The sequence below is a fragment of the Salarias fasciatus genome, chromosome 15, assembly GCF_902148845.1.
Source record: "Salarias fasciatus chromosome 15, fSalaFa1.1, whole genome shotgun sequence".
NCBI classification, from domain to species: Eukaryota; Metazoa; Chordata; class Actinopteri; order Blenniiformes; family Blenniidae; genus Salarias; species Salarias fasciatus.
Window position 1 is genome coordinate 14,532,341 of NC_043759.1, and position 13,446 is coordinate 14,545,786.

At 44.7% G+C, this 13,446-nt stretch overlaps 1 protein-coding gene across 12 annotated transcripts in view; it reads right to left on the minus strand.

Moving 5' to 3' along the window:
* The window catches only part of gphnb (gephyrin b), a 94,122-nt gene that overhangs the window by 62,093 nt on the left and 18,583 nt on the right, over window positions 1-13,446 (minus strand). For all 12 annotated transcript variants that reach the window (XM_030110643.1, XM_030110635.1, XM_030110634.1 and 9 more), the window contains exon 2: window positions 104-182. In XM_030110643.1, the coding sequence (XP_029966503.1) occupies window positions 104-182 (79 nt within the window). The remainder of the gene's footprint in view (window positions 1-103; window positions 183-13,446) is intronic.

Sequence of the window (13,446 nt, forward strand, 5' to 3'; positions counted from 1 at the left end):
GTCGACATTGTGTGCATCTTTCACCGAGCAGCAGCTCCACAGATAGCCACATTCAGTGATTGTGTGTGCTTGTGTTGGTTAAATATCCTTAAAAATGACTCACAGGGAGGGATCGTGGACGAGATCTTTGAGGTTGACGCCACTGCGATCTTCTGCAAGGTTCCGATAACAGCTGTCACTCACTGGAAAGACAGGAGACGGAGAGAAAATGGAGTTAGCAACACAAATTTAGTGAAAAATGAAGAATCGTGGGGTGATAGTTTAATTCCACATTATCCACTTCAACGGGGATATTATAGTGTTTTTATCAACACAAATATTTATGAATGAAAACAAAATAAGCACTGAGCAGGGATAACCGGCTCATGCAGAAGTGATCTGCATGGTGGCAAAGGGGCGATGATCAACACTCCGGACAACTGAAGATCTGCGGCATCACAGTATCATTCCGTCAACTACACACTCGTATGCACCTTTAATGGATTTACAAACACCAATTCATACAATACATTATCTTCAGACTGTGGCACAAAGAGAAAACACACACGCACAGGGAGAAAATGCAAACGCAACAGAAAAAAGTCCCATAGGTCCAGAATTCAAACTTGGGATACCTTTTTGAGAGGCAGGTGTGCAAACCACTACTCCACTGTGTTTCCCATAACTACATTTTTTTGAACTCATTCATTTTTAGCCAGCTTGATTACTTGCTTTGCAAGAAGAAGGACTATTTTATGATCCTTAGATTTTGTTTTTTTCTGTCATGTTTAGCCACATGTTGACTCAGCGTCGGAGATTTAACAGATCACCAGATGAAGGAAATCGTGACAAACACAAACAGGATTTTTTTTTTTTCCTGTTTGAACAGATGATGAAAACCGAGGAAGAGCATCCAAGAAAAAAAAAAAAATCAAACCTTCTGCGCACATTTCGAAAGGATCTGTGCAGTGTTTGTTTTCATCAGAAAATTTCACACCTGACTTAACAAAAATAAAAACACCCTTTCTACAGGGACCGTCCATTGCGTCTATATTGGGAAGAGAAGGAAGCGGTTCGCGATCTTGCAATACATCAAGACATTTCCCAATTCAGATCCTGGCTTGGATGTCTCTTTGCGTGCATTTCGCATGTTCTCTTCTTTCATCTGTGCACACCTCGCACCTCACCCAATCCACAATTTACTGCACATATTTGTTCAGTCTGGGACGATATAAACCGTCACCTCCTTGTTTCCAAACACTCGTCACTGAGAGACAGAAATCTCTTGAATGCAGAGCAGGTGTCAGCCCCGTGAGTCATCACGGAGTGATGGAGAGAGTGACAGAGAACGGCAGGTAAGGAGACATTAAAAAATTAAAACAGAAAAAGAAGGACGGCCTAAACGTGAACGCGCTCATGTCCTTGAATCATTTCAAAATGAGGCGTTGGAGCGGATGGTGGCGCCGGTGGTGGCAAGTGGGATTCAAGCCAAAAAAAACTTGACGCGCTAGTTGTAGTCAAGACTGTAAATGTCATGATGTTACTCCAAGTGAAGTGCCATGATCCGTGAACGAGAAGGGGGGAGGGAGGAGGAGGAGGGTGAGGGTGAGTGGATGAGTGAAGCGAGAATGGTGTAAAAAAAAATAAAAAATGGAAGCGGGACGGGGGGGGAAAAAAGAGCGGAGCGACAAAAGGAGGAGAAAGAAATGCAGCTGGAGAAAAGGACTGGAAAGGAAGGCAGGATATGAGTCAGGGGAATACGAGATTGAGGTGGTGAAGTGAGAATGAAAAGATGTAGGATGGAGGGAGGGTGGGGGGGGGTGATGAAGAGGAGAGCGGTGCCGATGGGGCAACGTTGTGGAGACAGAGGTAAACAGAGGGTACAGGACGCTGCTCTGGGCTCTGGCAAATAAATAGGAAAGTGCTGACATTTGCACACTGAGCCAGATACTGAGTGAGAGAGAGAGAGAGAGAGAGAGAGAGAGAGAGAGAGAGAGAGAGAGAGAGAGAGAGAGAGAGAGAGAGAGAGAAACAAGGAAGGCAGAGAGGCTGCTGAAGAGGGGCAGGGGTGGTGGAGGAGCAAAAAAAAAAAGAGGTTTGAGGGAGGAGAGAAAAACCAAGCGAGCACATGGAATACACACCACCCTGGCTTCATAGGGGCACTGCTGCATAAGGGTGTGTGTGTGTGTGTGTGTGTGTGTGTGTGTGTGTGTGAGGAGGAAACTTCCTTCAAGACTGCAGTATTCCTTACACACACACATACACACACACACGCACACAGACACGCACACACTCCTCCTTAGTCTTTCTCTCCCAGCTACCCCTTGATCTAAAAATAGCCCTTCCACTCTCCTACAAGAGGCAGCAACCATTCTGAACCAATCAACACGGTCTGTCAAAGGCATCGGCATCCACCACCCCTCAACGTGTGTGTCTGTGCACGCATGTGCGTGTGCGCATGTGTGCAACAAGGGGAACTCCTGGCTGAAGGTAATAAAAACGGCCCCTCCCTGCGCGCCGCACCGGTTGGAAACGGCGGAAAGCGCAGTCGCTTCCGAGAAAACAATAGCGCAGAAGAGCAGAAGAAGGAAAAGTGGGCGAATATCTGGGGGAAGAAAAAGAGGGGAAGAAAGAGTGAGAGTGGAAAAGAGAGGGACAGGGAGATCTGGCTGCAGTTGAAACAGGCTTCAAAGGAATATTAATGTGATCCGGTGCGAGAGCTGAAGACAGGGGAAGAGAGGGAGGGAAGAGGGAGGGAGGAACAGTGGAGTGTGTGTGTGTGTGTGGGGGGGGAAAGGTGCATGAGAATTTATGACAATGCTCCCTCCTACCCTTCTTGCTCCGCCCATGCACCTTCTCCAGGTGAATCTGCGGCTTCGTTTTCATCAAGAACACTGCTGTGCACTGCATCGTCTCCGGTGTCCTTCATTAAACCGGCACCGTTGGAGCCACACAGGACAGATGCCTCATTCGGGTTACCTCCGACCCGGCGGGAGCTACAGGTTCGCACCCGATAGCCAAGCGGCCGGCAACTGCGGTCGCCTTCCCAGGTCACGCTGCGAGTGAAGACGCAATGCAGTGACGGCCGTCCAGCCCCAGAGGGCGGTATTTCACATGCTGCATACGGTATTCCACACAGCAAGCTAAAGGTCAATGCTTCCACATGGATGGGTGAGTGTGAGGAGACAGACAGCAGCATCCAGACTCTTCTGTAAGAACTGAGCATCAGTTCTTAGACCAATCAGTGATTCTCATTTTTGAGCCGTTGCATTTTTGGCGTGGAGAATCCCTGATAACAACAGCAGGCAAAGATTGCCCTTGTAGCTGCCCTCTTCTTCTGTCATGGAACATATTTTGCTTCCAGGGAGTATTTTTCCCGTTTCTGTCTGTCTAGCCTCGACAACAATGAGATGTGAACACAATTTGCAACAACAACAACAACAACCCCCAAAACAGTGACTGGACTTTCATTTTCATTTACTAGTTTTTCCCAGAAAAACAAAAAACAAAACATATAGCTATAGAATACTTTCATTACTGAAAATTATTAAATGAAAAATATACACATGAGATCAGTGAATAGGAATACAGGGTCGTGGTTGTGAGGATGAAGTTCTCACAATGATCCTTTATCCTAAACCATACTGTATTTCACCTATAATCATTAAAAGGTTTAAATCTTTATTTTCTGGGGTCTGCGCCTGTATTGAATCATACCCTCCTATATTTGCCTCCACCTGTGAATGTGTGTGTGTGTGTGTGTGAGAGTGCAGGAGGCTGGATGTCCCCAGGCTACAGCAGTGGGAGGAGAGCGCGAGGCCTGTGCTTCAGAAGCATTACACAGGGCAGCGCCGCTCACACAAGGGATCTCAACGCGCACGCCCCGCCACAAACACACGCTCATACACACTCTTTTAAGGGTTAATCGCTAAGCCACAGCAGTGCAGGGGAGATCAGGACGCAGGGGAGCACAGCAAGGCACAAAAGAGTAGCAAACTGATCATGAGGGGAAGATGTGAATGCGGGGAGGCATGGGGGGAAAAAAAATGCATAATAGGTAAGAAAAGGAATTGGAAAAACATAGCTTAAAGGTATTAATGCGCTGTATCTCTGCCTCCTTTCAATGAAAGATAAAAGCAATAAAACTACTAGAATTCCCTCAAAACTGCCCCAGGAATGAGTCCAAAAACAGGAAAAAGTTGACATTGATGCACTACAAGTTTACTCAAAGTCATACTTTTTTTTTTTTTTTTTTTTTAAATAGGTTTGTGGCTGGATGAATTTCACAATTGCATCTGTCTTTAGGGCTGCACTACCAGCATGAAACACATCCCAAAAGACTGACTGGACTGCAAGAAGGTTTTATTTTTAAAGCCATTTAAATCATTTGATACTTTTCTTGTACATGAAAACGGAGAGCTGCGTTAGACTCAACCACTCTTGCACCGGAAAACACTGGACAACACTTGATTAACACAAATTGACCAAAATAAATAAGTGATGTAACTTCAGCTGACCAACACACTGTTAACAGCTCAACTAATATGCCCAAGCAATGCACCTACATAACCTAAAAAAATAGAAGCAATTAAATGTAATGCAAACTCCTAATAAATACCAATGAAACTACATTTCAAAGAAGCAACTGTATTGGTGTATCGATGTTTAGTAACTTGCTCAATAATGGATGTCAGCTGTTATAGTTATAAAATAGGAGGAAATCTAAATCCTCTATGTAACAGTGTGTGGGCTAACTATCTTGCTAAATGCTATCAGTCTGTCAGCCTGAGCAGAGAGGATTCATAAACTGTTACTATGTTCCACTCAATCATTTCCACAACATAAAGCAGTCAGCACTCATTATCTCCCTGAGATCCCACACTAATGGGGTTTTCCCTTATAGCAGGTTCTCATGCACACCCACTTACACGCTGTTCATATGCACTGAGTGCCTGCATGCATTAACACAAACAGAGAAATATAAACAGCAGACAACATTACAAGCGCTGTCTTTGTGCAGCGTAGCTGTAGAGATCTGGCCAGTTTTCAACGTTTCAGATGTGAGATTTGCTGAAGTCATGTAGATACCTTCAACCATGCTCGATTTGTTAAACGTAAAATAAATGCATACATATGCTGTTCACTGTCTGAGCATCACATTCGGCGTCTCCAGTATTTCTTGTTCGTTATCAGTTAACAGCAGTGCCAATGGCCCTCCGGCCTCAGAGAGGCTGCTATGGAGGTCAAACATTGGATTGGGCTGACATCTACCGGTGGGAGGGACGACACCTCTGCACACCAATAAGCCTCAACCGGAGTGATATCACTACCTCTGTTTCTATTTCACTGGCTTGTTCTGTGTCAAATGGAAACACTGGGCCCCGGGCCTTGGATTAAATGGGCTTAATGATGAATAGAGGTTTGGATCCGCCTCCAGATTGTAATGGGGTGGGGTAGACATCTGACTAGGGGGCTTTCAGTACAACAACCGCCCCCCTTCCAGCCAGAAGAGGAGAGGAGACGAGAGGAGCAATGGTGCACAAATACCAGCGTCTTCATTCCATGGCAGGGTAAATTTCCAAATTAATAAAGGCTTCACGGCGCTAGGTAAAATATAGTAACAGCAATAACAGCAGATAACCTAATCTAATATAAGCCCACTGTATCTTAGCAACCTTGTTAATTCTGAGAGGAGCAGTGGGGTAAAGCAGCACAAGCACAGCATCCATCATCAAAGACACACCCAGCAGCAACACACACACACACACACACACACACCAATTACTCACAAACTCTCGAATCCACAAAATCACGCACATGCACATGCTATCTTACCATTAGCCACTATCTCAATCACACTGTGATGCAGATGAATGCATCCACATGTGCAGGACTACACGCTCAGGCACATACACAAAGATCCTCAGGCTTACTGTAAGCAGCCGGGAGAATGGAGGGGGTGTGCAGCGGAACAATGGGATCCTAATCGTCGGGCTGCATTTCAAAGCCTCTCCCCTCTACAACACTGTTTCCAGATAAGATTTGAAAATGCTATTTATATCCGCGGGGAAAGGAGCCAACCAGCAGCTTGATTTTCATTTATTTGAAGTCAGATCTAAATTGGGGTGGAGTTACATAATGCGAGGAGTGCGACACTCCACCTGCTCCTGCCGAGCCAGCCGCCGGAGAGCACTATGAAGCGAAGCGGCCCAAAAATTCATGGGGCCCACGCTAATACTGCAGCTAATAATTAATCTATTGGCTTAAACAACCGACGCTTACTCCACCAACAGGAGCTTGGCTCATTCACGTAGGTACAGCAGTGGGCCGGGACGCATCTCCAATCCAAAACCTACTCCAACGTAGCTAGGCCAGAATCTGGCAACCATGTTGAGCCAAGGACAAAACGACAGAGCGCAGCATGGCCCTGGCGCCCCCCACGCACCAGATGTGCAGAGAAAGGAAGACAGCTCTGTCCCAGTCAGGCGGGCAAAACCCATTCCTGACCACAGCTCGCGAAACTCTCCCCTCTCGCCGTCTCCCCGGAGATCAGAGGCAACTCCCCGTCCAAGTAAAAGATGAGGGAGAGGAGGAAGAGGAAGAGGAGGAGGAGAGGTGGCCAGATGGACATGTGACGCCGAGGGAGGGTGAGTTGGAGCCTAACCCTGACAGGATTAAGAAAGCAATTCACACTGGATGAAAGCACGGGGGAACACAGAAGCTGAGAGAGGGGAGCAGCAGTGGGAATAGTCTAAAAGCAAAGAGGGAGCGTGGGGGGGGGGGGGGGGGTGGAGAAAAAGTCAGATAGAAAAGGGAATAGTAAGGTGAAATTGAAAAATGGAGAAATGACTGGCAGGGTGTGTGTGTGCACCAAGAAGGAAGCAGAGACAAAGGAAAGAGAGATGAGGGATGACAAGAGAGATTGGATTACATCAGTAACCAAACCTACTGTTTGACCATTCAGATACCGTTTCAGTCGCACCTTTCTTTTCCCATGAACAATGCCTACAAAGTATTTTGACTTAAACCTCATGCTCAAACAGTGAAACAGAGTTTTAGAACAGATCCTTTGTACAGTTCTCAGTTAAAGCACCTTTGGCAGTGATTACAGCCTTGAGTCTTTTGGGGTCTGAGGTGACAAGCTTTGCACACCTGGATTTGGGGATTTTCTGCCATTCTTCTCTACAGATCCTCTCAAGCCGTGTCAGGTTGGATGGGGACTGTCGGTGAAGAGCCATTTTCAAGTCTTTCAAGTGAAGGTCCACTGGGTTCAAGTCAGGTTAGGCTATCTAAGGACATTCACAGAGTTTTCTCTAAACCACTCCTAAATTGTGTAATTGGTGGTTTTCTGAGGGTCATCGAACTGTTGAAAGGTGAACCTTTGAGGCAGGCGGGGTTGTTTACACCCTTCAACTTTTTCTCAACCGCATGCTGACACAGCTACATTGTACTGTTGGGATAGTATTGGGCAGCGTCTGCCTGGTTTACCCTGAACACAATTCTTGGAAGTGAACTCAGAAAGCACAATCTTAATTTTATCAGAAGCAACAATCTAGTTACTTATAATCTGATAGTCCTTCATCCTTTATTTTTTTGCAATTTGTGCTCTCTGTCTCTCTCTCTCCACTCTCAAGATCTATGAATCCTAACCAGAGTGGCCTGCCAGGGTCTTGATCATCTTTCTAACAACAGCTCTTCGTGCCCGGTAGCTCTGATCAGTTGCATAGTCCGCTCTCGGAAGAGTTACGGTTGTTTTCAGCTCCTTTCACCAACACATTTTTGAGATTACCTTTGCAGCCTACTCCCAATCTGTTTTTTGCCACAATCTTTTTTTTTTTTTATGAGCACTGGCCATAAATCCCTTAAATTCAAGGCTTCCTTGGTTCTTATTCACTCATGCATGGATGGCTGAAGGGCAGCATAGTGGTTAATACTCTTGCCTGACAGTGAGAAGATGGTCATTTCAAACTGAATTAGTATTGGTTCTAGTCGACAGGACATTAAGTTGCATGCAGAGGTAGAAAGGATGGATGAATTGCCTAAAAGAAGACTTTTCCAAATGTAACTTAGGGTTGCAGATCGTTTGAGTCGATCTCAGGTGGCTACAGGTTAAAGCAGGACACAATATGAACAATTTGGCAGTACATCAACATTAAAAGAGTGAAAACCACACATTCAGATTCACATAACTGTTAAAGAAAACCTTAAGAAAAGTAAAAGTGCATCAGATGCCTTGGAAGCAAGAATTGTGAGGGGAAAAATAATTCAACATCCAAGAGTAAAGACCAGATACTGAAATATGTAAAATATAATCATTAAGACTCCATTTACACCTGGAGTTCCCATGATCGATGCCTTAACATGACGTTTGGATAAAGACATCTTATCATTGTGTTGCCTGCTTAAACCTAATTAAGGATTCTCTTATCTCAGTGCTGTGGGTTCAAATTTTCATATTCAAAAACTCGTCAAGAGAAGATGGATAAATTGTCAAAAAATATGGAATATCTAATCAAGGAGGGAGACACTGCTCTATTCGGTGTGGTTTTCCTACTGTAGAATCTCTGAAGCGTGGCTCTCGCGTGTACAGAGGGACGCCGAGGTTTGTGCTCTATGAAGTTGAACAGAGTGCGGTCAGACAGCACATGCTATCTTTACACCTGGCTGACCATCTCCAGCTGTGGTTCGGCTGATCCACATACTGTACGCTGCAACCTCTCAAAGCATCCATCTTTCATCCTGCTTCATGCAATTCAGAGTTTCTGAAGCAGATTCCACATAAAGCTTGGCTACGGCTGGGCATACCTTTTAGAGATTGCCAGTCCATTACAGGACAAACAGAGACATAGACAAGCATGCATTTATAGTTTCAGGAAATTTGACAAGCAAGCAATTCACTTCAAATGCATGTATTTAGACAGTGGAAGTAAACCAGAATAAATGGCGAAACCCAAACCAACCCTGTTCCTGCAGACCTCCTGTCCCACATGTTTTAGCATTCTCTCTGCTTCAACACACCTGATTCTAATGATTCTGCCATCACCAAAAGCACCTAGCAAAGCCCAGTAATGAGCCTGTCAATGCAATCAGGTGTGTAGAAGCAGGCAGAGAGCTAAAACATACAGGACAGGGGCTCTCTAGAAATAGGGTTGGGCACCCTGGTTTAAACACACATTCTGTCCACACAGTCAAAAGTGCAGAAATGATAATCTGAAGCCAAAGCAAAAAAAAAAAGAAAAAAAAAAAACATTCTCTCTGCTCGAGTTGAACTGAACTTCTCATTTGAGCATTTGAGATGTCGTGCAAGTCCAAAATCAATCCCCCATGTGCTTTTAGAGATGTCCCCGAGACAGATTCTCTCGTCAGATCTCACAACCTGCGCAGCACTCACCTGAACTCATCATCATCATCCAGATATCACAGAAAAGACTACACCAACCTACAGCCAGCAGCTCTCCACAAAGGCCCCACATACTCATGCTTTATTAACACGGCCATAAATATTGAAAGGACACTTACTAATGAAGCAACGTTGAAAAGTTCTAGAGACAATTTGCAGCACCAGGGAATACAGGGACCTTGATTATGTCACCCTACTTTCTACTGATATGTCCTTCATCTCATTTCCCACGCCATGACTGGAATGCCCCTGCAGCTCCGACATCACCCTCCACCCACACACGTGCATTTCCTCTTCCACTGCCTCCATCTTCTTCTGCTTTAATGTTTTTCTTGTTCAATGAAATCAATGGATTGGAGGGGCTTGACGAGCCGCCACACCCCTTGTGAATATTAATCATAAATCACAGGCTCTGAGTATAATGAGGCTTGTTTCTAATGACAACAGGCGTGATGAATGTGTCTGCGGCCCAGCACTGCATTATCATATAGCCAGTCGGCAGTGTGTGCACGTAGTAAGAAGGTTGCGCGGGTGTGTGTGTGTGTGTGTGCGTGTGTGGGGGGTATCGTAGCTTTTTCCCCCATGTAGCATGACATTTCGATGGCAGAGGGCCCACGGCAAACCTGCTCTCTGTGGCATTTCCAACAGCTGTTTATGCACACGTACACAAACTAAATGTGCACCATGTGTTTTCTGAGCACATGAGTACAAGTGCAATATATGCAATGCATGAGTGAATGCACTCATCTGTCGTGGTTTACTAGAAGATAGAGTCAATGCCATGTGGAGTATCGGTGAGTGCAGAATAGTAAAAATACACAAATATTAGAATTAACACCTCACGGCTGTGGTGAGGAGAAACAGAACACAGGTTGTAATGACACTACTTGTTCTCACAACGCATGCAGATCAGCTTTTCTCGGTGCATGTAGGACAGTTGGGGAATACACAATAGCGTATTGGTCATTACTCTCGCCTCGAAATGAGAATATCCCCGGTTCGATTGGATGCCGTTCTGTGTGGAGTGTCCATGCACTCCCTGTGCGTGCATGGGGTTTTCAATTCAAGAACACGCGCTTGAGATTCATCTGTGACTCGAAAACTGTCCGTAGACGTGAATGTGAGCGTTTGTGATTGCGCCTTTGCATCTGCTCTGTGATAGACTGGCAACCTGTCCAGGGTGCACCTGTGGGTGTGCTCATAGTGATTTAGGTGGATTTGGATGGTGAGTGGTATCACAGCAAATGATTTTCTAATTTCTTTTCACAAAATTACATGCTCATCATTTTCCTCTCTCACCACCCACATCTTCCTCATCCTTAACAGATCATTCTTTCCAAGATGCTCCTGCAGGGAAACATTCAACTGCACCAGTACAACCACGGCTGTACGGCAGATATCACTTTGGACAAATCAGCATGGAAAACAGCCGACTTCCTTATTTCACTGTGTTCAAAATAACTGAAGATGCAACGACTGAAAGTGGTTTGGCTCTGAAATGGATATCTATCATCCAACATTAGCAATGAGGCTTTTTATCTGTTAGCTCTCAGGGTTTGTAGTGAAACATATGTGCTGAGGCCTAATCACATCATGCATTGATTGCTTTAGGAATCTTAATGGTTTCCATGCTCCTCTGTGACATCTGAGCAAAGAAAACAAAAAAAGGAAAGAACAGAGGCAGAGGAAGAAAAAGGAAAAGACAGAAGTCAAGGGTGGTGTGGCTTCAGTCTTTGAGACAGGTCAAGGTTGGGCTGACAGATGCCTGTTTGCAATCAATGTCTGGTTTGAGATCAAAGTAAATGGCCACATTCATGCATTTCAAAACTAATGATTTGATGGGTAATCCAAATGCACATCCACAACTCTGATTGGGACAAACACGTCTCCAGAGGTGCAGCTGTCAAGCTGATTTCAGGAGCAGGAGCCACAGCCATATTGTAAGTGACACATTGTTCACTAAGTGGAAAGTTAATCTAAACTGCATCTCCACGGGGTCTGTATGTGGCAGAGATGGCAGCCCCATCCTCTTCTGGTCTACCGGCTGCCCTCCCCATGACCAGCCTCCGCTCCCTGCCCACAAATCTCATTTCATGCCAGCCCTGCTAGTCAAAAAGCAAAACAAAAGCCTGATCAGTGCAGCTGCAGCTTTAGCACATTGTGCCAACAATCATCGTGAAATCAGTGGAACTGAGCAAAGTGGAACTCTGCAGCGCCGGACTGTGCAGCATTAAGCCGAAGCTGCAGCTGTTGTTTCTAACAGGCAGGAACTTTCTGCCATCACGCTCCAAAAGGTAAACAATCAAACCTCCACACCTAGCTTAGCATTAGCGGCAACCAAAAGACTGATGGAGAGACACCATGAAGACAGAAGGTTCAATAAGGTCATAGATCTATCTACCAAACAGCTCCATCACATTACAACACTGCTCTGCAAAATTATTTAAAGAAATTACCTGAGAGTAAAGCAATTAGTTGAATAATTGATAACTCAATGGATCAATTGAGGAGAAATTGATCAACGACTAAACCTGCAAAGTAACTGTTTGCTTCATACTCTAATGGTGTGATGTGGTCAGTAAATAAAGCTATGGAAAGATGCAATGAGATTTTCAGAATTCATTGCTTGAACTACAAAGATATGTCAGACATCTATCCATCATTTTTATTTACAGCTTTATCCAACTTGTAGAGACTTGGCGCTGATCCCAGCAGACTATGGGAGAAGGTAAGTTACACACTCGCTGTGACATTCTGGACAATTTCAGGTTCAACAATTAACTTCAGATCCATGCTTTTGGATGGACTCAAACTCAAACATTGTCATTAGGTTTTAAGAGTAATGACCGCTACACTACTGCACTGCACATTTTACTTAAACTCTATCAGGACCAAGAATTAAACCTGGGAATTCTCAGACAGGGAATTCCTGAAAAACACTTTGGGACTCTATTCCCCCATCATTTTGTACTATTTGGTCTATTCTGTACTTTTTAAAATCGGATTTTATAATTTTAATTAACAGAGTTGTTCATTTTGGTCAGACGTGCTCCATAAATAAAATGTTGAGGGGCATAGAAATAGTAGTTAACTCTTCCATCTCTCAACAAGAGAACCTGCACTCAATATCAAACTTCTTCGAGGGGTTTTGCACGTTTTCAATGTGCGTTGTGCAAAATTTTTTTTTTATAAGATGTAAATACATGGAATAAACAAAAGTGCAAAACATGGCTAAAGACAACAAAGGAACAATTTACAGCATTCACTTTATACTTTAGCATAAAGATTTGTACTCATACTGAAACAATATGTGACCCTTGCTAACTCTGATTACACTTGAATACTTCTTTCTGGAGTCACCACCATGCTGATCCTCATGTTGGGACTAGTTTTTGATGCAACTTGAAGAGCTGAGTGTCAATTTGTGATGATCAACTTCCTTCCTTAACCTCGACACCACCCAGGAAATCTGCGTTACAGATGTTTTCAGAGGTGCAGATTTTGTTGGGAAAGACACGCCTGAAGTAAGCGAACTCACAGCAGCCATAAACTCCCTTGGATTGAAGTTAGAATCAACATATTCCACACACTGCCAGTGCTTATTGGTGTGTTTGTTAATGTGCGAGTGGGTGGCGGTACATGCGTGTGCATATGAATGTGTGCAAACCATTCGACTCTACTTATTTCCCCAGATGCTAAATTTTACATGCCCCCCCACCATTAACACACACACACACACACACACACACACACACACACACACACACACACACACACACACACACACACACACACACACACACACACACACACACACACACACACAGTGCCCCAGGCCCTGCTGTACTAATGAAGAAGCCTGTAAGCAGCTACCTTCATTACATTCAATCCTCTGGACAGTGTCAGCAATTACACTGCAGCTTCCCACTGTCAGAGCGCACACACACACACACACACACACACACACACACACACATGCACACACATGCATGCAGTTGGTGGATACTTGTCCTTCTTCTTGGGGCTAATGCTAGCTGAGGTCGATGCAGGAAAGAGTTTCCTTCTTT